At 43.2% G+C, this 26,662-nt stretch overlaps 1 protein-coding gene across 5 annotated transcripts in view; it reads right to left on the bottom strand.

The window, feature by feature from the left end:
• chd6 (chromodomain helicase DNA binding protein 6) overlaps window positions 1-26,662 on the bottom strand; it is a 266,089-nt gene that overhangs the window by 69,087 nt on the left and 170,340 nt on the right. For all 5 annotated transcript variants that reach the window (XM_059652680.1, XM_059652681.1, XM_059652682.1 and 2 more), the window contains 10 exons: window positions 26,330-26,506; window positions 24,786-24,929; window positions 20,315-20,570; window positions 17,120-17,330; window positions 16,291-16,486; window positions 14,727-14,891; window positions 13,761-13,940; window positions 11,992-12,102; window positions 10,074-10,276; window positions 4,829-5,028 (listed from right to left, as the gene is read on the bottom strand). In XM_059652680.1, the coding sequence (XP_059508663.1) occupies window positions 4,829-5,028; window positions 10,074-10,276; window positions 11,992-12,102; window positions 13,761-13,940; window positions 14,727-14,891; window positions 16,291-16,486; window positions 17,120-17,330; window positions 20,315-20,570; window positions 24,786-24,929; window positions 26,330-26,506 (1,843 nt within the window). The remainder of the gene's footprint in view (window positions 1-4,828; window positions 5,029-10,073; window positions 10,277-11,991; window positions 12,103-13,760; window positions 13,941-14,726; window positions 14,892-16,290; window positions 16,487-17,119; window positions 17,331-20,314; window positions 20,571-24,785; window positions 24,930-26,329; window positions 26,507-26,662) is intronic.

Consider the following 26,662-nt stretch of genomic DNA (forward strand, 5'->3'; position numbering starts at 1 on the left):
AGCTAGCCAATTTCTGATCCAAACCGCCAAATCACCCTCAATCCCATGCCTCCGTATTTTCTGCAATAGCCTACCGTGGGGAACCTTATCAAATGCTTTACTAAAACCCATATACACCGCATCAACTGGTTTACCCTCATCCACCTGATTGGTCACCTTCTCAAAGAACTCAGTAAGGTTTGTGAGGGACGACCTACCCTTCACAAAACCGTGTTGACTATCCCTAATCAAATTATTCCTTTCTAGATGATTTTAAATCCCCTCTCTTGTCATCCTTTCCAATACTTTACCCACAACAGAAGTAAGGCTCACTGGTCTATAATTACCAGGGTTGTCTCTACTCCCCTTCTTGAACAAGGGAATAACATTTGCTATCCTCCAGTCTTCTGGCACTATTCCTGTAGACAATGATGACATAAAGATCAAAGCCAAAGGCTCTGAAATCTCCTCCCTAGCTTCCCAGAGAACCCTAGGATAGATCTCATCTGGCCCAGGGGACTTATCTATTTTCACACTTTGCACAATTGCTATCAACTCCTCATGAACCTTGATCCCGTCTAGTCTAATAGCCTGTATCTCAGTATTCTCCTCGACAACATAGCATTCACACAGGAAAAAGAAGGACAAAAAATATTAATTTAGTGCCTCTCCTATCTCTTCGGACTCCATGCACAACCTCCCACTACTGTCCTTGACTGGTCCAAATCTTACTCTTGTCAGTCTTTTATTCCTGATATACCTATAGAAAGCTTTAGGGTTTTCCTTGATCCTACCTGCCAAAGATTTCTCATGTCCCCTCCTGGCTCCTCTTAACTCTCTCTTTAGATCCTTCCTGGCTAACTTGTAACTCTCAAGTGCCCTAACTGAGCCTTCACGCCTGATCTTTACATAAGCCTACTTCTCTCTCTTGACAAGAGATTTAACTTCTTTAGTAAACCATGGTTTCGTCACTTGACCACTTCCTCCCTGCCTGACAGGTACATACTTATCAAGGACACGCAGTAGCTGTTCCTTGAACAAGCTCCACATTTCAACTGTGCCCAGCCCCTGCAGTTTCCTTCCCCATGCTATGCATCCTAAATCTTGCCTAATCGTCTCGTAATTGCCTTTCTCCCAGCTATAACTCTTGCTCTGCGGTATATACCAATCCCTTTTCATCGCTAAAGTAAATTTCGCCTAATTGTGGTCACTATCACCAAAGTGCTCACCTACCTCCAAATCTAACACCTGACTTGCTTCATCACCCAGTACCAAATCCAATGTGGACTCGCCTCTTGTTAGCCTATCTATATACTGTGTCAGGAAACTCTCCTGCACACATTGGGCAAAAATTGACCCATCTAAAGTACTCGAACCATACCGTTTCCAGTCAATATTTGGAGTTGAAGACCCCATAATAACTACCCTGTTACTTTCGCACCTATCCAGAATCATCTTTGCAATCCTTTCCTCTACATCTCTGGAAATTTTCGGAGGCCTACAGAAATCTCCCAACAGGGTGACCTCTCCTTTCCTGTTTCTAACCTTAGCCCATACTACCTCTGTAGACAAGTCCTCAAACACCCTTTCTGCCACCGTAATACTATCCTTGACTAACACTGCCACACCTCCCCGATCTCACTGAAACAACTAAACCCCAGAACCTGCAACAACCATTCCTGTCTCTGTTCTCTCCATGTCTCCAAAATGACGACAGCATTGAAGTCCCAGTTACCAACCTACGTGGCAAGTTCACCCGCCTTATTCCGGATGCTCTTGGCATTGAAGTCGACACACTTCAAACCATGTTCCTGCCTGCCGGTACACTCCTGCGACCTTGAAACCTTATTCACGGCCTCACTATTCTCAACCTCCTGTTCACTGGAGCTACAATTCAGGTTCCCTTCCCCCTGCTGAATTAGTTTAAACCCTCCCAAGGAGCATTAGCAAATATGCCCTCCCAGGATATTGGTACCCCTCTGGTTCAGGTGTAGACCATCCCGTTTGTAGAGATCCCATCTACCCCAGAATGAGCCCCAATTTTCCAGGTATCTGAATCCCTCCCTCTTGCACCATCCCTGTAGCCACGTGTTCAACTGCTCTCCCTCCCTATTCCTCGCCTCGCTAACACATGGCACGGGTAACAAGCCAGAGACAACAACTCTATTTGTTCTAGCTCTAAGCTTCCACCCTAGCTCCATTAATTTCTGCCTTATATCCCCACCCCTTTTTCTACCTATGTTGTTGGTGCCTATGTGGACCACGACTTGGGGCTGCTCCCCTTCCCCTTAAGGATCCTGAAAACACAATCCGAGAAATGACAGACCCTGGCACCTGGGAGGCAACACACCAACTGTGAGTCTCTCTCGTTCCGATAGAATCTCCTTTCTGTCCCCTTAACAATGGAGTCCCCAGTGACTAATGCTCTCCTTCTCTCCCCCCGACTTCCCTTCTGAGCAACAGGGACAGACTCTGTGCCAGAGATCTGTACCCCATGGCTTACCCCTGGTAAGTCATCCCCCCAACAGTATCCAAAATGGTATACTTGTTATTGAGGGGAACGGCCACAGGAGATCCCTGCACTGTCTGCCTGTTCCCTTTCCGTCTCCTGACTGTAACCCATCTACCTTTTCCCTGTACCTGAGATGTGACTACCTCCCTGTAACTCCTCTCAATTACCCCAAATGATCCAAAGTTCATCTAGCTCCAGCTCTCTAATGCGGTTTTCGATGATCTGGAGTTGGGTATTCAAGAAGGTATTCAAGTATTCAATTATTCAAGAAGGATAGAAGGAATAAACCAGGGTACTATAGGCCACTGAGCCTAACAACGGTGATAGATCTTCCAGTCCTAAGTAGTACTGTTCCTTTGGGAAACTAATTAAGGATAGTAAGCATGACGTTTTCATGGTCTATCATGTCTGATAGGCAGATCATTTCAATTACAAGAAAACACCAGACAGCGAGTTTTGAGAAGATTTGTCGCTCAGGTTGAGGTTCTGGGTGTAAGTTTGCTCGCTGAGCTGCAAGGTTCGTTTTCAGACATTTCGTCACCATTCTAGGTAACATCATCAGTGAGCCTCCGGTGAAGCGCTGGTGTTATGTCCTGCTTTCTATTTGTGTGTTTAGGTTTCCTTGGGTTGGTGATGTCATTTCCTGGTCTTTTTCTGAGAGGATGGTGGATTGATTTAGAGCCAATGTGTTTGTTGATGGAGTTCCGGTTGGAATGCCATGCTTCTAGGAATTCTTGTGCGTCTGTTTGGCTTGTCCTAGGATGGATGTGTTGTCCCAATCAAAGTGGTGTCCTTCCTCATCTGTATGTAAGGATACGAGTGATAGTGGGTCATGTCTTTTTGTGGCTAGTTGATGTTCATGTATCCTGGTGGCTAGCTTTCTGCCCGTTTGTCCAATGTAGTGCTTGTCACAGTTCTTGCAAGGTATTTTGTAAATGACGTTCGTTTTGCTTATTGTCTGTATGGGGTCTTTTAATTTCATTAGCTGCTGTTTTAGTGTGTTGGTGGGTTTGTGGGCTACCCTGATGCCAAGAGGTCTGAGTAGTCTGGCAGTCATTTCGGAAATGTCTTTGATGTAGGGGAGAGTGGTTATGGTTTCTGGGCCCGGTTTGTCTGTTTGATTGGGTTTGTCGCTGAGAAATCGTCGGACTGTGTTCATAGGGTACCCATTCTTTTTGAATACGCTGTGTATGAAATGACATCATCAACCCAAGAAAACCTAAACAGATAAATAGAAAGCGGAACGTAACACCAGCGCTTCACCAGAGGCTCACTGATGATGTTACCTAGAATGGTGACAACATGTCTGAAAACGAACCATCCAGCTCAGCGAGCAAACTCACATCCAGAAACACCAGACAGGTTGGGGTTAGTCTCCTTTGAGCACCGAATATCTAACAGAGTTTCCCAATTATTGAGGTATGCAAAATGTGAGGACCATGGAAAGGATGATTAATCAGGGAACACAAATTTAAGATAAATGGTAGGAGGTTTATAGGTGACTTAAGGAAAATACTTTTCATCAAGAGAGTAGGTGGAATCTGCCTGAAAAGGTGACAGAGACAGGAACAACATTTAAGAAAGACTTAGATGGTGCACTTGGAGGGCTACAGCACATAAGACTATAGGGCAAATGTTTGAAAATGGGACTAGAGTACATTGGTACATGATGGCCAACATGGGCACAATGGGCCGAAGGGCCTCTTTCTGTGCTTCAAAACTCTATGATTTTAATCCAGTACTTTACGGATCAGGGCTCCACAATCACTACGGCTTTCCTTAGGAAATCAGGATGTGCTGCACAACTGGCTTAGAAACATTCACATCAGACTAAACTTTCAGTTCTCTCTACACTGAAGCTGCCAGACCTAAGTTTCCACAATAATTTCTGTTTATATTGGCGAATCAACAATATATGCACATCATCACCTGTGGTCCAGGCCACATGCAGTCCATCTACACTTGCTCCTTTCACCTGAGTTTCACATAACTGTACACACATTCACAGACAAAAATCATTTGCATCTGCTAGCGCCAAAATTTGCTCCAAATCAGAATTACCAATTAGAATCTCATTTTCCAATACATTACTCATACTCTTGAATGTTGAGTTCCCAAACATGACACTAACTCGACCTTCAGCTGAGGTGAAGGATTCTATACCAGAACGACCTTTGAGTGTTAAGATATAAAACCTCCTGTCAGATATTTTTTCTCACAGCCCTAGTACCACACTGAGTTTCTGCTTATTGTGCCTGAGACAGGTTTAAGAGAAGGAAGATCAGACTGCGGTCTCAACTAAAGGCTCAGGATTAAATTAGCCACAGATTCTCATACCTGAGTGATTGTGCAACGCTTGGTTTTGCCCATCTTTTGTGGGAGTAATAAGATCCCAGATGAAGCTTTTAATCTTCTCATCTCCTTTGTAGTGTTTCAGGCAATAAACCAGGAGAGTACGACAAATGACCTCCATGTCTTTCTCCGTCAGGTGCCACTTGAATCGTCCATGTGAAAGGATGTCCTTCCATCGTCCCCACCTGCAATACAGGAAGATGAGTGCTCCACCACCATTTTCATGACAGCATTTTTCAAGTAGCTGCATACACTTGCCAATAATTTAAAATACAATTCTAGCAAGTAGAAAGTTTAGGCTGCAGCTTTAACCTCCTGAGAAGCCAGTTCCGCCATGCAGCCAAAATTTTAAATCAAGGAATAGGCATGGGTATGGGTGTGGAAGCAGGGTCAGGAAAGGTCCCTCTTATTTATTTTCTATTGAAATAAAGAATATTTATCATTAGACCTACAATTGTTTAAGAATGAGACAAGTGTCATCTTTTGCTGTTCTATCCCAAGAGACGCAGTAACAACGTATTATGGTCGACCAAGATTTCAAACCATAATTAAATTCAGTTATGAGACTATGAAGAGCTGAAGGTTAATTTTGTAGTGATCCAAGCAAATGATGTCAGTGACTGCATGTTACTGGTACCAGTTCTGGATGTGAGTTTGCTCGCTGAGCTGGAAGGTTAGTTTTCAGACGTTTCATCACCATTCTAGGTAACATCATCAGTGAGCCTCCGACGAAGCGCTGGTGTTATGTCCCGCTTTCTATTTATCTGTTTAGGTTTCCTTGGGTTGGTGAGGTCATTTCCTGTTCTTTTTCTCAGGGGGTGGTAGATTGGCTCCAAATCAATGTGTTTGTTGATGGAGTTCCGGTTGGAATGCCATGCTTCTAGGAATTCTCGTGCATGTCTCTGTTTGGCTTGTCCTAGGATGGATGTGTTGTCCCAATCAAAGTGGTGTCCTTCCTCACCTGTATGTAAGGATACTAGTGATAGTGGGTCATGTCGTTTTGTGGCTAGTTGATGTTCATGTATCCTGGTGGCTAGCTTTCTGCCTGTTTGTCCAATGTAGTGTTTGTCACAGTTCTTGCAAGGTATTTTGTAGATGACGTTCGTTTTATTTGTTGTCTGTATAGGGTCTTTTAAGTTCATTAGCTGCTGTTTTAGTGTGTTGGTGGGTTTGTGGGCTGCCCTGATGCCAAGAGGTCCGAGTAGTCTGGCAGTCATTTCGGAAATGTCTTTGATGTAGGGGAGAGTGGTTATGGTTTCTGAGCCCGTTTTGTCTGTTTGTTTGGGTTTGTTGCTGAGAAATCGGCGGACTGTGTTCAAACAAACAGACAAAACGGGCTCAGAAACCATAACCACTCTCCCCTACATCAAAGACATTTCCGAAATGACTGCCAGACTACTCGGACCTCTTGGCATCAGGGCAGCCCACAAACCCACCAACACACTAAAACAGCAGCTAATGAACTTAAAAGACCCTCTTCAGACAATAAATAAAACGAACGTCATCTACAAAATACCTTGCAAGAACTGTGACAAACACTACATTGGACAAACTGGCAGAAAGCTAGCCACCAGGATACATGAACATCAACGAGCCACAAAACGACATGACCCACTATCACTCGTATCCTTACATACAGATGAGGAAGGACACCACTTTGATTGGGACAACACATCCATCCTAGGACAAGCCAAACAGAGACATGCACGAGAATTCCTAGAAGCATGGCATTCCAACCGGAACTCCATCAACAAACACATTGATTTGGAGCCCATCTACCACCCCCTGAGAAAAAGAACAGGAAATGACCTCACCAACCCAAGGAAACCTAAACAGATAAATAGAAAGCGGGACATAACACCAGCGCTTCGTTGGAGGCTCACTGATGATGTTACCTAGAATGGTGATGAAACGTCTGAAAACTAACCTTCCAGCTCAGCGAGCAAACTCACATCCAGAACCTCAACCTGAGCTACAAATAATCTCAAAACTCACTGGTACCAGTGTCAGACTTTAGCTAAGTCCAAGGTAATGAAGTCAAAATTACATCATGAACTTTTGACTTTTCATCCATGTCATTAAAATTTGTCAATCGTCCCACTGACAATTGCAGTCAAACCATGAGTCACAAAGACAAATGCAATAACCAGTAAGATTTGAGAGTCGAGTTTGCCATCAGACTGAAAGTGATCAGACAGCAACATTAGCCCGCATCCTACTTGTGTTGGATATTTTTCATGGCGCTGCTGGCTGGACCATTATTTATTGCCTGCATGTAGTTACCCTTGAGACGGTGGTAATGATCTGCCTTCTTAAACCACTTCCGTCCATGTGCAGGAGCTGATCCACAGTGCTCCCAGGGAAGGAATTCCAGGATTTTGACCCCCTGACAGTTTAGGAACGGTGATATATTAACAAGTCAGAATGGTGACTGGCTTGGGGGGAACGTGAAGGTGGTGGTTTCCCCGATATCTGCTGCCTTTGTCTTTCTAGATGGAAGTGGTCATGGATTTAGAAGGTACCTTCTGAGGATTTTTGGTGAATTTCATCTTGTAGACAGTACACACTTCTGCTACTGAGCATCGCGAGTGGAGGGAGTGGATGTTTAGAGAAGTGGTGCCAATCAAACGGGCTGTTTTGTCCTGGATAATGTCAAGCTTGAGTGTTTTCAGAGCTATATCCATCCTGGAAAGTTGAGTATTCCATCATACTTCTGACTTGTGCCGCGTGGATCAAAGTCAGGATTTTTGGAGTAAGGAGGGAAGATACTCATCATTGTATTTTTAGCCACTGACTGCTCTTGTAGCCACTGTGTTTATGTAACTACTCCAGTTGATTTTCTGGTCAATGATAACTCTCAGGATGTTAATAGTGGAGGATTCAGTGATGGCAATACCATAAAGAGTCAATGGGCAGTGGTTGCCACTTATTAGTGATGTTCATTGCCTGGCTTTTTTGTGGTGCAAATGTTACTTGCCACTTGTCAGCCCAAGCCTGGATTTTGTCCAGATCTTGCTGCACGTGAACATGGACTGCTTCAGTATCTGAGGAGATCTGAGGAGACTGGTCTGGACATTATGCAATCATGGGCGATCAACTCCATTTCTGACCTTATGATGGACAGAGGGTCATTGATGAAGCAGCTGAAGATGGTTGGGCCTAGGACACTACTCTGAGGAACTCCTGCAGAGATGTCCTGGGGCTGAGATGACTGACCTCCAACAACCACGCCCAGCCTTCTACGTGCTAGAGACAACCCTAGCTAGTGGAGTTTACCCCCTATCCTGATACCCATTGACTGCAGTTTTGCTAGGGCTCCGCAAAGCCACACTCAGTTAGATCCAACCTTCATGTCAAGGGCTCTAACTCTCAGCTAAATTCTGAAGTTCAGCTCTTTTCTCCATGTTTGAAGCAAGGCTGTAAATGAAGTCAGCAGCTGAATGACCCTGGCAGAACCCAAACTGGCCATCACTGAGCAGGTGCTACTTACTGGAACTGTTGATGACACCTTCCATCACTTTACTGATGATCGAGAGTAGACTGATAGAGCGGTTATCGGCTGAGTTGGATTTGTCCTGCTTTTTATGTACAAGACGTAGCTGGGCAATTTCCCACATTGTTGGGTAGATGCCAATGCTGTAGTTGTACTGGAACAGCTTGGCTCGGGGAGCAGCACATTCTGGAGCACAAGTGCTCAGCACTATTGCTGGAATGTTGTCAGGGCCCATAGATTTGCAGATAGTACTGGGTGCCTGGGGCATTGTCTGTAGGGTACACTTCTTATAAGAGTATGATTATGTCAGGCTGTTGCTTGACGAGTATGTGAGACAGCTCTCCCAATATTGGCACTAGCACCCAGATGTTCGTGACAAGGACTTTCGCAGGGTCAACAGGGCTGATGTTGTCTTTTCCTGATGCCTAGATTAATGCCAGGTAGTCCATCTGATTTCATTTCTTTGCTGAGACTTTGCAGTGATGATACAACTGCAGAGGGCAGTTGAGAGTCAACAATATTGCAGCATTTCTGGAGTCACATGTAGGCCAGACCAAGCAAGGATGGCAATTTCCTTTCCTGAAGGCTATTAATAAAACAGATTTTTCCAACAATTGACAACAGAATCAGTAGATTCTTAAACCCAGATATTTTGGTTGAATTCAAATTCCACCATCTGTCATTGTGAGTTAATTGAATCACAGAATCCCTACAGTGTGGCAACAGGCCATTTGGCCCAGTAAGTCCACACTACCTCTCTGAAAAGCATCCCATCCAGACCCATTCCCCGACCCCTGCTTTCCCATGTCTAACCCACCTAACCTAAACAACCCTGGATACTATGGGCAATTTAGCGTGGCTAATTCACCAACATTGCACATCTTTGGACTGTGGGAAGAAACCGGAGCACCCAGCGGAAACCCATGAAGACACGGGAGTGTGTGCAAACTCCACACAGACAGTTGCCCGAGGGTGGAATCAAATCCGGGTCCCTGGTGCTGTGATTCAAAATCTGACCCCAAATCATTCGCTGAATTTCTGGATTAACAGTCTAGCGTTAATACCATTGGAATACTGCATCTTCTAAGAACATGAAGGTCATTTGTCACCAAATGACACCTACAAATGCTTCTCTACTTTGATGCACCATTGTTGGCCTCACCCACTTGACCACAGGAAGCAGAACAAACCCCACAAAACCACTCACCATCCTGGCTTGGAAGTATATCATTCTTCAACTGTCACTGGATCAAAATCCTGGAATTCCCTGCCTGAAGGAATTGTGGATCTATCTACAATACATGGGCTACAGCGATCCAAGAAGGCAGTTCACCACCACCTTCTCAGGGGCAGGTACGAATGAGCATTAAATACCGGCCCAGCCTGTTTCACAACAGAAATTGCCCTTCCCTTCCAATCTCTTCTGATCTTTCACCCAATTCTTAGTTGATCCAGTGGATGTAATTTTCCCCACATCACAATTTCTAAAAGCAGATGTCCTATTCCTGGCTAATATTTACCCCTTCAATCAATAACCCTATTACTTATTATCTGATTATTGTCACACCACTGTTTGTGAGAACTTCCTGTATGTAAATCGACTGCTGCGGGCCCTCGATTACACTTTAAAATATTTCGTTCGCTGCAAATGTCCTGAGGTTGATAAAGTTTCTCTTGCTCAAGCTATTTCATTTTTTATCTCATTCACACCAAGAAGAATCCTGTGCACATACTAACCCAAATATCAGCAGGTTCTTTTCCACTCGAAAACATTCTGCTCTGAGATATCGGCGGGTCTTGTCATGAAGACGGCGAGACCTCGAAGGCTTATCTTCACTATCACTGTCAAGCTCAGAGAACTCCATCAGCTCGTCATCCTCAAAGGAATTGTAGTGTTTAGTTTGTTTCCTGACACGTGGCGTGTCAATCACCAAACTGTCCTGTCAGACAGAGATGTGCATCATTACTCCTGCTGGCAAGTACTCAGTTTTCTTCTCCCTAGCAAAACCCTTCACCACCCACCAATTCATCAAGGTTCAGCAAGATCATGTACAATCTGGATTTCTGCCACATCATTGGATTTTTTTTCAAACATCGTTCCCCGAAGGAACTCTTCTCAAATGGAATGGTTTCTCAAACCCCATATCCAGATTATAATTCTGTATAATGTTGGTAATGTTAAAGCCGTGTATGCAAAGATTACTTATGTAGAGTTTTTATTTTAAAAGGATATTGACAGTTGCTGGTAAGAAGTAAGACGGTTGTGCCTGTTACCGACTGCACAATCTATTTATCTTTGTTGAATACACAGGACAAGCAAGCAGTAAGCTAGGAACAAAACATGCCTGTGATGCTGCGCATTCACCCTTGGCCACACTGAGAAAGGCACAGGACAAACCCAAGTCAGACTTTTCCTTTGTTCAAACTCAGATTAGTTTATCCCTCGTTTAATCCAGGAAGAACTGTGTCACCCACTTGTAAGGATAAGCCACCATCGCAGAATCCCTCTATCCTATACTGGGCACTCATGAGGCTACAGTCAGAACTAAAGAACATACAAACTGGTCGTAGGCTACAACCCAGCAGCGAGGCTTTTACCTGCAGCTGTTCACTCTGTAAAAGCTCCAAAACAATTGTGAACAAACCAGTGAGCACTGGGTATTGACCAACTTTCTAAATTGACAATGTCCTAACAAAATGTACACCAGGTATATAATACAGAACAGCCTGCAAGGACTCTGCAGATCCCTAGTTTGAGAATTGCTCTGCTCGATTTTCAACTTTTAAACTTGACATTCTGTCAATAATACCACTTGTTCCTATTGACTCACCACTCCCTACCCATCTTATTTTTAGCATCTCCACAGATTTCACTGTACTTAATGTTTCCTTGCTGACTTCCTCTCACCTACATTCCACAAATTTCTATATACCAAGATGTCATCACTCTCATTCTATTCCACAATAAGGTATGCTCATCTGCTTCTCCCACTCTTCCTCAGATACATTAGTTACAATCAAAATAAAGACTTAAGAAATAGAAGCATGAACAGCTCATTAATTCCACTTAGTATATTACATTAGTGAATAAGTTGATAGCTGAAATGTTTTATACGTGGCATTTTCCATCTCCATTGGCCTCTGACTCCTTTAGCGTCTAGACTGAGACTGGCCCTTCCCTGCAGTGAAGAGGGGAAAAGGCACAGCATGGCTGAGGCCTGTGAAAGGTTAGCAGAAATCTGTCTCAAAAGGTGCGTGATTTAAGCAGTGATTAACGGGGGAGAATGAAAAAGGAAAGTTGAATAACACTAACCAGTAGGGTCTATGATTTTATTTTTAAATATTCTTTTGAGATGATGACATGTACAAATCCCTTGTCCAAGACAACCAGCAGTTAAACCACTTCCATAAGCACAAGTGTTGGAGACACTCAGTAGGTCTGGCAGCATCTGTGAAGACAGAAACACTGGATTCCGAAACAGCAACTCTATTTCTCTCTTCGCGTTAACATTTCAAGTACAGTATGACTCTTCTTCAGGAATGATTACTCTGTTGCTCTCTCTACAGATGCTGCCAGACCCGCTGCATTTCTCTAGCACTTTTTCATTTCAGGTTTCAACATTTGCAGTACTTTGCTTTTAACGAAGCTACTTACTTTTCCATTCTTTGACTCAATATCTAGCTCTGCAATTTTGGCCCATTTCTGCCAGAAGTTAGGGTCATCTAAAGAGATGTCAGTTCTGTTCCCTGATGCCACAAAACTAGCCTGCAACAGAAACAAATCACAGCAGAGATTCAGAGGTGATCACAACAACAGTTCCTGGGCAAATCTTTAAAGGACACAAGAGATGAACACAAGATTAAAAAGGGCCTGCAGATTGAATGAATGCATTGAAAATGAACAAATACACAATCTGCACTTCGAGAACCTTCTGGTTCAACTCTGAGGTACAGGTTGGGGAACCAGTGCTGGAAGTATTTTGGACCTCAAAGCAATCCTAGATTAAATCATACTACACAGCAATAGGGACGAATACTAACCTGACAAAATCTGTTGCATCATGTGGCCTCACTTTCAATTCTGACAAGGGGGATTCAAAGAGTCCAGTCTGAGGAACACCTCCAAAGCTCACCGTGAATGGTGCCTTAAATTTGATGACTGAGGCTCTAACATGTTAACTAAACAGAGAAACTAAGGCAAGTTTTCAATCTTGATTACTTCACAGGATTACAGAATCCTTACAGTGTGGATACAGGCCTTCAGCCCAACAAGTCCACGTCAACCCTTGAAGCATCCCACCCAGACCCATCCTCCTAATCTACACATCCCTGAACACTACGGGCAATTTAGCATGGCCAATCCACCTAGCGTGCACATCTTTGGACTGTGGGAGGAAACTGGAGCACCCAGGGGAAACCCATGCAGACACGGGGAGAACGTGCAAACTCCACACAGACAGTCACCCGAGGCTGGAATTGAACCCGGGTCCCTGGTGCTGTGAGGCTGCAGTGCTAACCACTGAGCTACCATGCCGCCCCACTGTTCTCACTTCTTCCACTGTTCCCCTTGCCTTTTGGCAACGGTTTTAGTGACTTCTCCTAATTGAAGAATTATCGATGAGATACCAACAATTTAAAATAAATCACTAAGTGAAGAATTTAGGAAAAATCTCCTACACAGAGGAGTTGTACCATGAAATGTCATGCTACAGGGAATGGAGAAATAAGTTTATGAAGAAAGAGTGAGGCAGTAGATTTATTTGGAATTGTTCTGGAATGAGCTGGCACAGACACGATGGAACGAATGACCTCGTGTGCAGTAAAGCTTTTTGACTTCTCCACTTCTGTGGTGAGATTCACATGTCTATAGTATTTACCCAAGTAGATAATCACTATATATGAGGGGAAATTATTTAACAGCAAATGTCAGTAGATTGTTCAACAGATCTGGAGAGAGAACACAGCAGCCAAGCCCATCCATCCAATGCCCACTCCAGGGCACTTCCCAGCACAAATCACTGGGCAGTGATCTGGAGCTTGAACTGGGGTTGACTTACTAGCCCACAAGCTCCAAGATACATGCTGGAGCTAAATTACAGCACTCTTCGGCATCTCTCTTGAAGTCAGCACTGCAAGAGATCAAGATCAAACTCAACACATTTTCATGGATCAATGGTCCTATGATATGCAATGCATCTGAAACAGCAGCAAAGTTGATCATGATTTCTCTGAGCTTTGCTCTCCTCTTCCACTAATGCCAGGTGTTAGAATATATTATTTCTTCCTGGCTGATAAACCACTGACTGCAGAATCTATGAACAAGGAATACTGTGGTCACGAGCAGCTTAGTCAACTTCTGAGAGAGAAAAGGAGCAAATGTTTTGAGTGGGATGTGTAAAGCTGTGACAGACAGCAGTTACCAACTTTTGCAAATGTGGAGCCTTTCCCTTCCGATTCAATCGTGATGGTGCGAGTTCGACGAAGAAGTATCTGATCAATGTCCTCTTCACAAAACTTTGACCCTTCGTCTTCCTCGTCCATCAGAGCTCCATATGCTCCTTTACGAAGCAGATCCTCCACTTCGATCTTAGACAATGGCTGCACCTGCACAAGGAGACACCAAGGTTTCCAGTGAGAGTCACAACCTACTGCAATGTCCTGACTTGGAGACCTTTCACCACTTCTTCAGCATCATAGGTTCACAGCCTTAAACTCCCTCCCTAACATCACACTGCATAGCTACACTACTATTGCTATCAACTCCTCATTATCAATTAAGCAAGGAATATAAATGTTGGCTTTGTCAGAGACATTGTTATACCATGAAAAAGTAAAAATACTAAACAGTCCTGACTACCAAGGAAGCCAAGAACAGGGCAAAACAGGCGTGGAATGATTGCAGATTTTCTTTAGCTATGTTTCAAATCCACATCTTCATTTTCTGCAGCTGAGAGAACAAGTAAATGGATGCAATGACCACAGAAGCTGTTCAATACTACTCTGGAATCATTGATAACACAAATTTAGTATAAGGCATTGAACGGAAGGATAATGGCAGCCTGCTCATACTTTCCGTACCTGTCCTGGGAGAGCTTTTGACAAGGCTTCACTATGTATGTAACCCCATGCTGTACATGTCCTTGGACTGTCTGATGGGTATAGTGTCAAGAGGACTTTATTCTGCATCCAACTCCATGCTGTACCTGTTCTGTGAGTGTTTCATCGAGACAGTGATGTGGGAACCCTAGCCTATGCTGTACTTGACTTGGAATAGACTTCAAACAGAAATCCAGCCAAGTCTCAGAACCAGCTAACTCAGAAAGCACTGAGCAAATGCCTACCAAAACAGCATGAGCAAGTTGAGATTAGTCATACATCAGGCCACCTTACCCCGTTAGTGTTTCCTTTGCGGTTCATTGCTTGCAGCACAGCTCTGTCAAGACCTAGCTTGAGGCTTGCCTTGTCGAACATCTCTCGCTCATACGAGTTCCGAGTTATTAGTCGATACACCTGAACTGCTTTATTCTGTCCTATCCGGTGACATCGGGCCTGAGCCTGGTAACGAAGAAAAGGACTGAGTCAATTTGGTCGATCTCTGCAAGAAACAGAACATCTGAATCACCAAATACAATGGGGGTAGTGAGATAACTTGTTCAATGGATGGAATATACCAGGAAAGTAGTTTCAATCCAGTGTAAGATTATTAGTGTTTTTGCTCTAACGTTAAAGCTACAGTCAAATGAAAGGGGTGATGTGATCTGTACTGCAGTCTGCTCAACAATAAGCCAGCATTGTTCAATTGTTAGAGATCAAAGGAAGGCATAGGTTAATGGATAGGCTCAGAGTCCCTTAAAGGTATCAGAGCTACAGGAGTCTATATTTAATGTTATTCAGCTTTAACATCATTAAATGATTAGGACAGGAGAGCTTGTGGAGTGCTGAGAGATTCATTTAAAGCAACATATTGCAGTACGTTACTGGATCCGCTTGCCTTGATTTCTCCCTCTTTCACATTCAAGGCTGCACACACCTTTCCAACTTGCGGTCTCTCCTCATGTCACAACTCTGTCTGAGATCTTCACCAGAGAGCCCACACCTACATTCCCTCTTATTTTTCCTGCTACTCTGTGGACCTTTTGAGGTGTGTGCGTGCAGAAGCAGCTTCTGGAACTGGAAGTAAATGCATTTGTACACCAATCATGCAAACCCTCCAAATGCTTACACAAGGGAACACTGGCCCGCACATGCCAGTCCCTAGATCCCTTTCAGAGGTGCTGCCCACCTGGGCCATGTCTCAAACTACCAACATGCCCCAGTCCTAAAGGCCGCACATATCACCACCACTGTCCCAAGACCTGCCAGACCATGATGCAACTTCTCCTCCCAGCCTACAGGACACCAGTAACTTTGGAGTCTCCAGTTTCCTGTACCTTTTACTGGCTCTGTACTCGCTTATAACTGATTAAAATTGTTAGTTTGTCCAGTTCTGATGAAGGTGGCCAACCTGAAACACCAGTTTGGTTTCTTTTTACGCACAGTCTGTATGACCACCTGAGTATTTCTAGCATTTCTGTTTTCTTTTTCTGATTTTAATCTGCAAACAGTAATAGCAACTTGCCTTGTGACTAAGAAGTCCATATCACAACTCTTCAACCCTTGTAATATTTATCTTTATTACTTCTCTTTCGTTTATGTAAATCAAAGAATTCTCAACTAGTAATTCTCCTTTGTCAACTAAATTAAATTTTTTTCAGCAGGAAATCTATTGGCAATCCCTAAAGGATTTCAGAGACCACAACTCACCCAGAGGCGAGATAGACTGAGCTTCGAAAAAAAAAATGCTTTGTGAAGGTTACTGCTAGACACAGAGTGCAATGGCTATACTTAAGGGCAGATCAATTATCATTACTCCCAGTGGAGGAACATCCACTGTGCTGTTCATTGCAAGTCTCACCTGCAGGTCGTTCTGTGGGTTCCAATCTGAATCGAAGATGATACAAGTGTCTGCTGCAGTAAGATTGATACCAAGGCCTCCAGCTCTGGTGCAGAGCAGAAACACAAAGCGGTCGGAGTCTGGTTTGGAAAAGCGGTCGATTGCAGCCTGCCTGAGATTCCCCCTGACTCTGCCATCAATGCGTTCATAGGTGTACCTAAGATATTTAAAAACAGATAATGACTGAATATTTAAGCCAGTGAGTCTGAATGGTACGGAACACACATTATTGAACAAAGGCATTTGATTCAGTCCATGTGCCATCTGTACCAACAACCGGATGAATGCATTGCACCAACTCAGCAAGGTTGCTTCAACAGCTTTTGTAAGAGTAAGAATGAATGGCAGCATGCAACAAGGTCAAACAGCATTCTAACTTGGCTACGTATCATCACTTCTTGGTCATTGCTGGGTGAATATACTACCAATGGGAATGACCGGCCAATTGAGAATAAATACTGGCTAATTAGTGTTCCTTCCTCTAGCCAAGGGAAGCCTAGGTGTTTATTCTAGTGAGGTCATACAACAGCGAAACTAGTTATTAAAGTCGATCAGAGTCACTTAGTGCCTTCATCCCCTAGGTCAGGAAGGGAACTACAATCACAACATCTGAAAAGGATGGAGAACACTTAATTTCTGTCAAAAGTAAAAGACAAAAGGATTCATTTTTAGTAAAGATCACCAGCCATTCAGAATATTTCTTCATGGTATTCTTGTTATTTTTTAAATGTTTAAGCAATGCCAATTAGAGAGGTGAAAGCTTGGGCCCAGCTTTTAGGGAGGTTCTCACCGTCTGTGAATGAGGTAATCTTCAAGTATATCCAGGCAGCGCACCATCTGGGAGAAAATCAACACCTTGTGCCCACCAGCAATCAGTTTGGGCAACAGTTTGTCGATCAGCACCAATTTACCCGCTGCTTGAATCATGGCCTGCAGCTGAAAATCAGGAGCATCAGGATTGTGCACTTCACGAAATTCATCCAAGATTTTCTCCTCGGCACCTACCAGGAATCAAAATTCAAATTCTGATTAAGCTCCTTACCCTTGTGGAGAAATCGGTCACAGGAATCTACACCTATATTTACATTTTTATTTTGGTTCCATCTCTCTTCCACAGCAGTTACTCTTCTCTCCTGAAAGCAATGACTCATACAGATTCCTCAGGACTTAGTGCAGAATTCAGACCACAATACAACTGCTGGGTGATTAAGGAGAGATATTCACTTTATCTCAACTTCTTGCTCCTTCGCTGGAGCCCCTGCAACTGTTTCCTTTTCAATTATTATTCAATTCCCTTTGGAAAGTTATCATTGAATAGGTTTCCACCACCCTTTCAGGTAGTGCATTCCAGATCATCCTAACTTGGTTCAGAAAAATTCTTGTTATCTGCTCTCTGATCCTTGTGCTGACCACCATAAAACTATTCTTCCTGGTTAACATCCGCAAAGAATTTCTGCTAATGATTGCGAACAGCTCAATTAAATCTCACCTTAACCTTCAATCAAGTTACCATTATTCATATGGACAGTTAATTTGTGACACAGATTTTGATCAATGAGTATCATAATTGAGCCAGATGTGAACGTCTCCTGACATTCGTAGAGTCTCACAAGCTCACATAGTTATTTGAGAGCATAGGGCATAGGTTTAAGGTGAAAGGGGAAAAATTTAAAACGGACCTGAGTGTCTACTTTTTTTACGCAGAGGGTGGTGCATGTATGAGCTGTCAGAGGAAGTAGTGGAGGCTGGTACAATTACAACATTTAAAAGGCATTTGGATGGGCATATGAATAGGAACTGTTTAGAGGGATTATGGGACTAGATTAATTTAGGATATCTGGTGGGCATGGATGAGTTGCACCAAAGCGTCTGTTCCTATGCTGAACAACTCTATGAATCTAAATTTGCTAACATAACCTACCTATATGCTTTGCAAATTCTTCACACCTTCTTACAACTTACTTTCCTATCTTCATGCCACTATCAAATTTAGCAGTCCTTTGATCCCTTCATCAAAATCATTTATACCAACTATAAAATGTTGGCGCCTTAACACTGATCCCCATGGCACACCACTCCATTCCTCCTGCCCACCAGGAAGTCGTCCCATTCATGCCATGTTTCCTCTTTGCCTAACAATCTTCTGTCAATGCTAATATGTTATCCCTTACACAATGAGCCAATATTTTCTGTAGTAATGTTATTAACTAATTTACGTTGCCTTATCAAATGCGCTCTCAAAAATCTAAGTATACTACATCTACTAGGTCCTTCTTATCCACAGCATAGCTTACTTCTTTAAACAATTCCAATAAACTGGTTAAACATGGTTTCCCTTTCACAAGACAAGTTCATCTAAATACCTTGAATTGTTCTAAGTGCCCTGCTATAACAACGGCTTCTAATATTTTCCCCAATACAAATGTAAAGTTAAGAGGCCATTAGTTTCCTGTTTTCTATCTCCCTCCCTTTTTGAATAATGGAGTTACATTTGCTCTCTTCAATTATAAAGAATCTTTCCAGAATCCATGGAATTTTGGAAAATGAGAACAAACCCATCAAATATCTTACTACCCCTACAGGACACAGACTTGTTAGGCTGCAGCTCCAACATTTTGCTTAGTACCACTTGTCTAGTGACTATAATTTTCTTCAGCTCTCCCTCACTTCTATTTTGTGATTTACAGCTATTTCTGGGCTAATACATACATCTTCTAGAATGAAGACCAATGAAAAATACTTGTTCAATTCATCTGCCAACTAGGTATATTACATTTTTATTTCTGCAGACTTTCTTTCCACCGACTTAACGGCACAGTGGCTCAGTGGTTAACACTGCTGCCTCACAGCATCAGGGACCCGGGTTCGATTCCACCCTCGGGCGACTGTCTGTGTGGAGTTTGCACATTCTCCCAGTGTCTGTGTGGATTTCCTCCGGGTGCTTTGGTTTCCTCCCACAGTCCAAAGATGTGGGGGCTAGGTGGATTGGCCATGCTAAATTGTATGTAGTGTTCAGGGGTGTGTAGATTAGGTGTGTTATAGTGGGATGGGTCTGCATGGGAAACTCCAAGGGTTCATGTGGACTTGTTGGGCCGAAGGGCGTGTTTCCACGCTGTAGGGATTCTATGAGTCTATGACCAACGTTCACTCTATTAATTCTTTTGCTTTTTATGTATTTACAGGAACTCTTATCAGCTGTGTATACTATCTTGCTTTCTCTCATACCGAACCTTTTCCTCTTCCCTTTCCCTTATTTATCTATACTTTGCAAGAAGAGCATTGCTGATTGATTGGTAAGCAGACTCCAGTATAGGCATGTTATGAAGAGTGCACCAGTTAAATTTTAGTACAATTAATTGCTAAGTTTTGTTTAAATTTAAACCAGGCAGGTTGAATCTCACTGATCAGGTATTGTCCTGAGGAATGAACAAGAGAATGGTTGTCTTTTTTATTGTTAAGTTGAAACAAGCACAATTTGCATATGTGTTTTTACATCTGCAAAGAACAGGGTCCTGGTTTAATACATTTGTAACTTCCAGTTCATGAAAGCGTGTCATAATGTGGGCATGTTTGACAATCTTAAATTGGTTGTTAGCAGAAGTATCAGCACATACAGGATAATTTAAATTAAATGCAATCCAATCATGGAATTTGATTGTTCACTTACTCAGGCAGGCCACATACCGACCTGCTTGGCATACATACTAGGAGCTAGGCCACCTTTCCTAGCCACCCCAATCCAACCATTACATCTGTGGGAACACCAAGGCTCAAGTACTTCAATCCCAAGGCTGTGGATATTTTCGAATTAACTTTGACCAGAGAAAGAAATCAGAATTGGAACAGCACTGAGATCATAGCAAGGTTAAGAGGATGGAGGTGATTCTGGAGACAGGGATGGGGATGACCGAGGTTATGGAGAGATCTGAATATAGAGACAAGAAACACGGACATTATAAAACTGAGTGTAATACACTGGACTCACCATTGATCAGGTAGGGATGGTTACAACACTTTCTCAGTTCCATCATGGTATTCAGCAGGTTTGGCATGTTGGCCTGGTTAGCCCCTTTTGCCAAGAAGGAAAAGTTTCTCTCAAGGATGGCCCTGTAGTACTTTTTCTGAATGTTGGTTAGTTCCACCTCAATTATGGTCTCCTCTTTTGGAGCCAGGTTTTTTTCCACATCATCCTTCAGTCTTCGAAGCATCATGGGTTTCAGCACTGCCTGCAGTTTCTTCACCTATCACAGCAGGAAAGGACCAGGGTAAGGACACAGTCAACAAAAGCCAGTTTGGGACAAGAGATGAATTCCAAATTAGCTCAAAGGCCATTTACCATTTGTGTTGGAGAAGGTGAGGATAATTTCAAACAACATTAACAACAAAAGGGACTGAGAAAACCAACTGAACGGATAATGCCAGGATATAAGGAAAAGTCCTGATAACATACTGAAAAAATGTACAAGTCAGGATAGAGTGTCCAGTTAACAACTGTGGCTTGGGTTCTAAAAGCTGATTTTATTTGAGAAAAAACAGGATTTGCATAAAAAACAAAGGAACTACAGTTTCTGTAAATCAGGAACAAGAACAGAAGTTGCTGGAAAAGCTCAGCAGGTCTGGCAGCATCTGTGAAGAAAAATCAAAATTAACGTTTCAGGTCCAATGTGGGAGAAATGTCAGTTTCTATGCAGATCACAGCATAGCAGTGGTGGTTGGCGGTAGGTACGGAGTAAACCATAGGTGGGGATAGAATCCAAACAGAGAGAACAATTGGATGGACAAAGGAGTTGATAGCAATCTGACTAAGAGGATGAATGGTTGTTAATGGAGATTGTAGTGACTAACACTGGGTAGTGTGTAATGGCAGGCTATGAGGTAACAAGGCCCGGTGCACGTGGGGTAGGGGACTAGAACATGAGAGTGTTTAGGGCCTAAAGTTAATGAACTCAATATCGAGTCTGGAGGGCTGCAGGGTCCCCAAGTGGAAAATGAGGTATTGCTTTTCCAGCTTGTGCTGAGCTTCACTGGAACACTGCAAGTCAGAGACAGAGATGTTGGCCAGGGAACAGGGTGGTGTGTTAAAATGGCAGGGAACTACAAGTTCAGGGTCTTTTTTGCGACCAGAATGTAGATGTTCTGTGAAGTGGTCACCCTGTCTACTTCATTTCCCCAACGTAGATGAGATCACTTCATGAGCAACAAATGAAATGAGCAGGTGTTACACTGTGTGTGTGTGTGCGTGTGTGTGCGTTGAAGGGAGTGTTGGAGGTGAAGTAAGTGTGGATCAGGGTGTCCTGGAGGGAGCAGTCCCTGCAGTAGGCAGACAAGGGAGGGGAAAGAACGTGTGTCCGGTGGTGGGACCTCGCTGGAGGTGGCAGAAATGGAGGCTGATGGTTTTCTGAAAGGACAAGGGGAGTCCTATCGCTGTTGGGAGGGAAGAGAGGGGGTGAGGGCAGAAGTGCAGGAGATGAGTCTGACCTAGTTGAGGGCCCTATTCACAACAGTGCTGAGGAATCCTCAGGTGAGGAAGAAGGTAGATATTTTGGAGGCTGCCTTGGCGAAGTTGGTGTCATTGAAACGTATGCAGTGGAGACGGAGGAATTAAGAGAATAGAAGGGAGTCTTTACAGGAAGCAGGGTGTGAGGATGTATAGTCCAGATAGCTGTGGGAGTCAGTGAGATGACAGTGCATTTCAGTGGCCAGTCTATCCCTAGAAATGGAAACGGAGTTGTTGAGGAAGGGTAAGGAGGGGTCAGATAGACCAGGTATAAGTGAGGATAGGGTGGAAAATTGGAAGTAAAATCGATGAACCTTTCCAATTCAAACAAGAGATAGTCAGTCTCTTTGTGGGTATTTCAAACATTCCTTATTCCACTCCCATCCCAGCTCCCACCCACAACTCTTTCTCCAATATACCGATGATATCATTGGTGCTGCTTCCCTCTCTTGTCTGGAATTGGAAAAGTTCATTGATTTTGTTTCCAATTTCCACCCTACCCTCAAATATTAATTCCTCCTGCAAAAAAAAAGACCCTGGCCTTCCAGGTGCCTGCAACTAACATACCACCCCGTTCCCTGGCCAACATCTCTGTCTCTGGCTTAGAACAGAACAGTACAGTACAGCACAGGACAGGCCCTTTGCCCCACAATGTTGTGCTGAACGCTTACCCTAAACCTAAGGTCTATCTAACCTTCACCCCTACCTTACACTATCATCCATATGCCTATCTAATAGCTGCTTAAATGCCCCTAATGATGCTGACTCCACTACCCTCTCTGGCAATGCATTCCGCGTCCCTCCCACTCTGAGTAAAGAACCTACCTCTGACGTCTCCCCTATATCTACCTCCACTCACTTTAAAACTATGTCCTCTCGTAACAACTACCTCTACCCTAGGAAAAAGTCTCTGGCTATCCACTCTATTTATACCTCTGATCATTTTGTACACCTCTACCAAGTCACCTCTCATCCTTCGTCGTTCTAAAGAGAAAAGCCCTAGCGCTCTCAATCTTTCCTCGTAAGACATTCTCTCCATTCCAGGCAACTTCCTGGTAAATCTCCCCTGCACCTTTTCCAACACTTTCAAATCTTTTCTGTAATGAGGCGACCAGAACTGGACAATACTCCAGATACGGCCAAACCAGACTTTTGTATAGCTGGAACATAGCTTCACAGCTCTTGAACTCAATCCTTCTATTAAATGAAAGCTTACACACCATACGCCTTCAACTCTATCCACCTGGGTGGCAGCTTTCAGGGAACTGTGGACATGAACCCCGAGATCCCTCTGCTCACCCGCACTGCCCAAGAACATTTCCGTTAACCTGGTATTCTGCTTTCAAATTTGTCCTTCCAAAATGAATCACCTCACACTTTTCAGGGTTAAACTCCATCTGCCACTTCTCAGCCCAGGTCTGCATCCTATCAATGTCCCTTTGTAACCTAGAACAGCCCTCCGCACTATCCACAAAGTGACCCACTTTTGTATCGCCCGTGAACTTGCTAATCCACCCTTCCACTCCTTCATCCAAATCATTTACAAAAATCACAAAAAGAAGAGGACCCAGAACAGATCCTTGTGGCATACCACTCATAACTGAGCACCATGTTGAATATTTTCCGTCCATTACCACCCTTTGTCTTCTAAGGATCAGCCAATTCTGAATCCAATCTGCCACATTTCCCCCGATCCCATGCCTCCTTACCTTCTGCATGAACCTACCATGGGGAACCTTATCAAACACCTTACTTAAATCCATGTATACCACACCCACTGCTCTACTTTCATCCATGTGTTTGGTCACCACTTCAAAGAATTCAGTAAGGTTTGTGAGGGGTGATCTACCCCTCACAAATCCATGCTGACTATCACGCATCAAACTGTGCCTATCCAAGTGATCATAAACCCTATCTCTCAGCTTGCTGCAGTGTTCCAATGAAGGTCATCACAAGCTGGAAGAATAACACCTCAGTTTCCACTTGGGGACCCTGCAGCCTCTGGAACTCAATATCAAGTTCAATAAATTTTGGGCCTGAACCCTAGCTCCCTACCCCACACACCAGACCTTGTTGTCTCATAGCCTGCCAGTACGCAATATGTATTGTTAGTCACTAACAATCTCCAATAAAAGCTATTCCTAGCCAGATTGTTATCAACTCTTTTGTATGTTCTCGTGTTCGCTCTCTCTTTGGACTCTACCCCCACCAATGATTTACTCCTTAACTCCTGCCCCGACCCCATGTTCTGCATATAAACTGACATTTTCTATACGACCATCAGTTGTGAGGATGGGTCACCAGACTTGAAATGTTAATTTTTGTTCAGATGCTGCCAGACCAGATGAGCTTTTCCAGCAACCTCTGAATATGATAGTCGTTTTTTTGTTCTACTAATTGAAGTTAAAGTGGAACTATGTGGTGATCTTCTGCTAAAACTGGATCCGATAGCTTGTGCCATTGTGTCTCAAAGTGTGTTTGGGAGAAAAAAAGTAGCTGCTCAACAACAGTATTTACATTGGTTTAAAGTAGCAGTTCGAAGCTGGATCTCAAAGTTTCAAATGAAACATGGATGCTGTAAAGATAAAATGAAACCAGAAATTACTGGAGAAATTCAGTAAATCTGGCAACATCTGTAGAGAGGAAACAGAGTTAATGCTTTGAGTCCAGTGGCAATTCTTCATAACTGACAGTATTGAGGAAAAGGTGGTATGCATGCTGAAGACTGGGAAGGGAAGGGGAGTGAGCAGATAGTTGGTGATGAAGTCCAGACAGAAAGACAGTTGGGCAGACAAAGGAGTCAAAAATGAGAAGTCATGGAAGGGAAAAGCTGATAATTGGGGACCATAAACGGATGAAAATTGAAGAGAATAGCAAATCAGATTCATGGGGCTGCACACGGCATCCTGTGTGTGCATGTTGAGATGAATGTAATGGTCAACAATCAGATCTCCCATACCTGCTCATCAGTCTTCAGATTCCCAAACTCCTCCAGGAAGCTTGACTCAGAAGGAAAATGAACTGGTTCGAGAAAATTCAACAAACTGAAGAGTTCTTCCACCGTGTTCTGCAAAGGGGTTCCAGTCAGAAGTACTTTGTGGTCCTAAAATTGGGAAGAAGGCAGGGTCAAGGAAGAAGGGCAAGTAGGAGGGACAGCAAACACATCAGTACACACTTAGTTACAGTAAATTCCTTTAGTACAGTAGTCTACAATAAATCTCTGCTTATTTTTGAATGATTTCTCTTTTCATGAAATTTCTACAGCCGAAGCTGAAGCATTATAAACTCCAGCAGTTGTCAGTTTCAGTCAGCACTGGAGCAAAATCAGAGGATCTTACTATTTCAGTGAACCTAGCTTAAATTACTCAACCTCAATCATTTCCAAAATACAAGATAAACAGACCTTCACTTTTCTATTCTTCCTTCTTCTCCACTCAAACTGTCTCACCACTTATCTCCTCCCAATTCTGTCAGTCATGCTTTTGTTTAAAACCATTGCCACACATGAACTATTAAATCATCTGTTCATGAAGATGTCACAGTACAGTTACAATACAAAAATCAATTTTTTGCTAAATCTTCTCCTTACTTACTAGAGGCTCAGACTCAACCACCCCTTCGTTACCTTTAGACTCAATCACACCAGTGCCTTCCAGTTATCATTTCAGATTCGCCATAAACTCTGACACCTGTACCATTCCCCCCTTCACCCCACTCTGACTAGCTTAAAGGATGGCAACACACCTTGGCCTTGTTCATTCCCATCTTGGTGATGTCTTCTTACCCAATAATCTGAGATATCTACACTCCTCTAAATTGGAAACATTTTCAATTTTTAATGCTCCATCACTGGCAGTCATCTCTCCAGCTGTCAATATCCTCGTCCCAGAATTTTCTCCCTAAATCTCTGCCTCTTTACCTTTCTCTTCTGTTTTAAAATTTTCTTTAAAAAGCTTTCGATGATCTGTTCTAGCATCTCCTTATGGGGCTCGGTATCAGATCTTACACGATTAGACACCACTGAAATACTTTGGGACATTTTACAATGTCAAAGGCACTATATAATTTCATATTGCTGTGTTAAATATCTATAAACTAAAGAAAGGCAGATGAGGAAACTGCCCTCAGCATTAACATATAGGAAGTCATTTGACTGGACCGTATAAAGAGGAATGTTGCAGAGGAGACTGGTACTAGGGCCACTGTTAAGAATAAAAGTCACTCCTCTTAAGATGATGAGAAACGTTTTCTCTTAGTTATTAGTACATGGACTTTTCTTCCCCAGAAAGTAGTGAAGTATGACTACTGAAATTACTTAAGGCTGAATTTATACAAGGAATTAAAGGCTACTGGATGCAGAAAGGACAGGTACCAAGAACACAAGGAATTCAGCCACGATCTTGTTCACTGGCATAGCAAGCCCAAAGGCCTGCTCCTCAAAGTCCCAAGTTCTGCAGCTCCACCCATTATCCTTGGAGCACAAAAGATTATCTGTATCCTCACCAGTGCCATGAGTTTGAGACCCTCCAGCAGTTTACAGTTCCTGTTCTTCAGTCTGTGAGCTTCATCGATAATCACACAACTCCACTGGATTTTTCGCAGTTCAGGACAGTCAGCCAGTATCATTTCAAACGTGGTGATGATTACACTGAACTTGAAAAGTCCCTGAATGGGAGTTCCCTGTAAAATTCAAATAGAATGCATGAGGTTTTTGCTAGAGTGTCAGACACTGAGGGGTGACCTGATAGAAGTATATACAATTATGAGAAACATGGATAGGGTGGATAGGGTGGGTTGGCATAATCTTTTCCCCCGGATGGAAAACATCAAATCCTT

Source organism: Stegostoma tigrinum, chromosome 19 (genome assembly GCF_030684315.1).
Source record: "Stegostoma tigrinum isolate sSteTig4 chromosome 19, sSteTig4.hap1, whole genome shotgun sequence".
In the NCBI taxonomy this organism is placed as follows: Eukaryota; Metazoa; Chordata; class Chondrichthyes; order Orectolobiformes; family Stegostomatidae; genus Stegostoma; species Stegostoma tigrinum.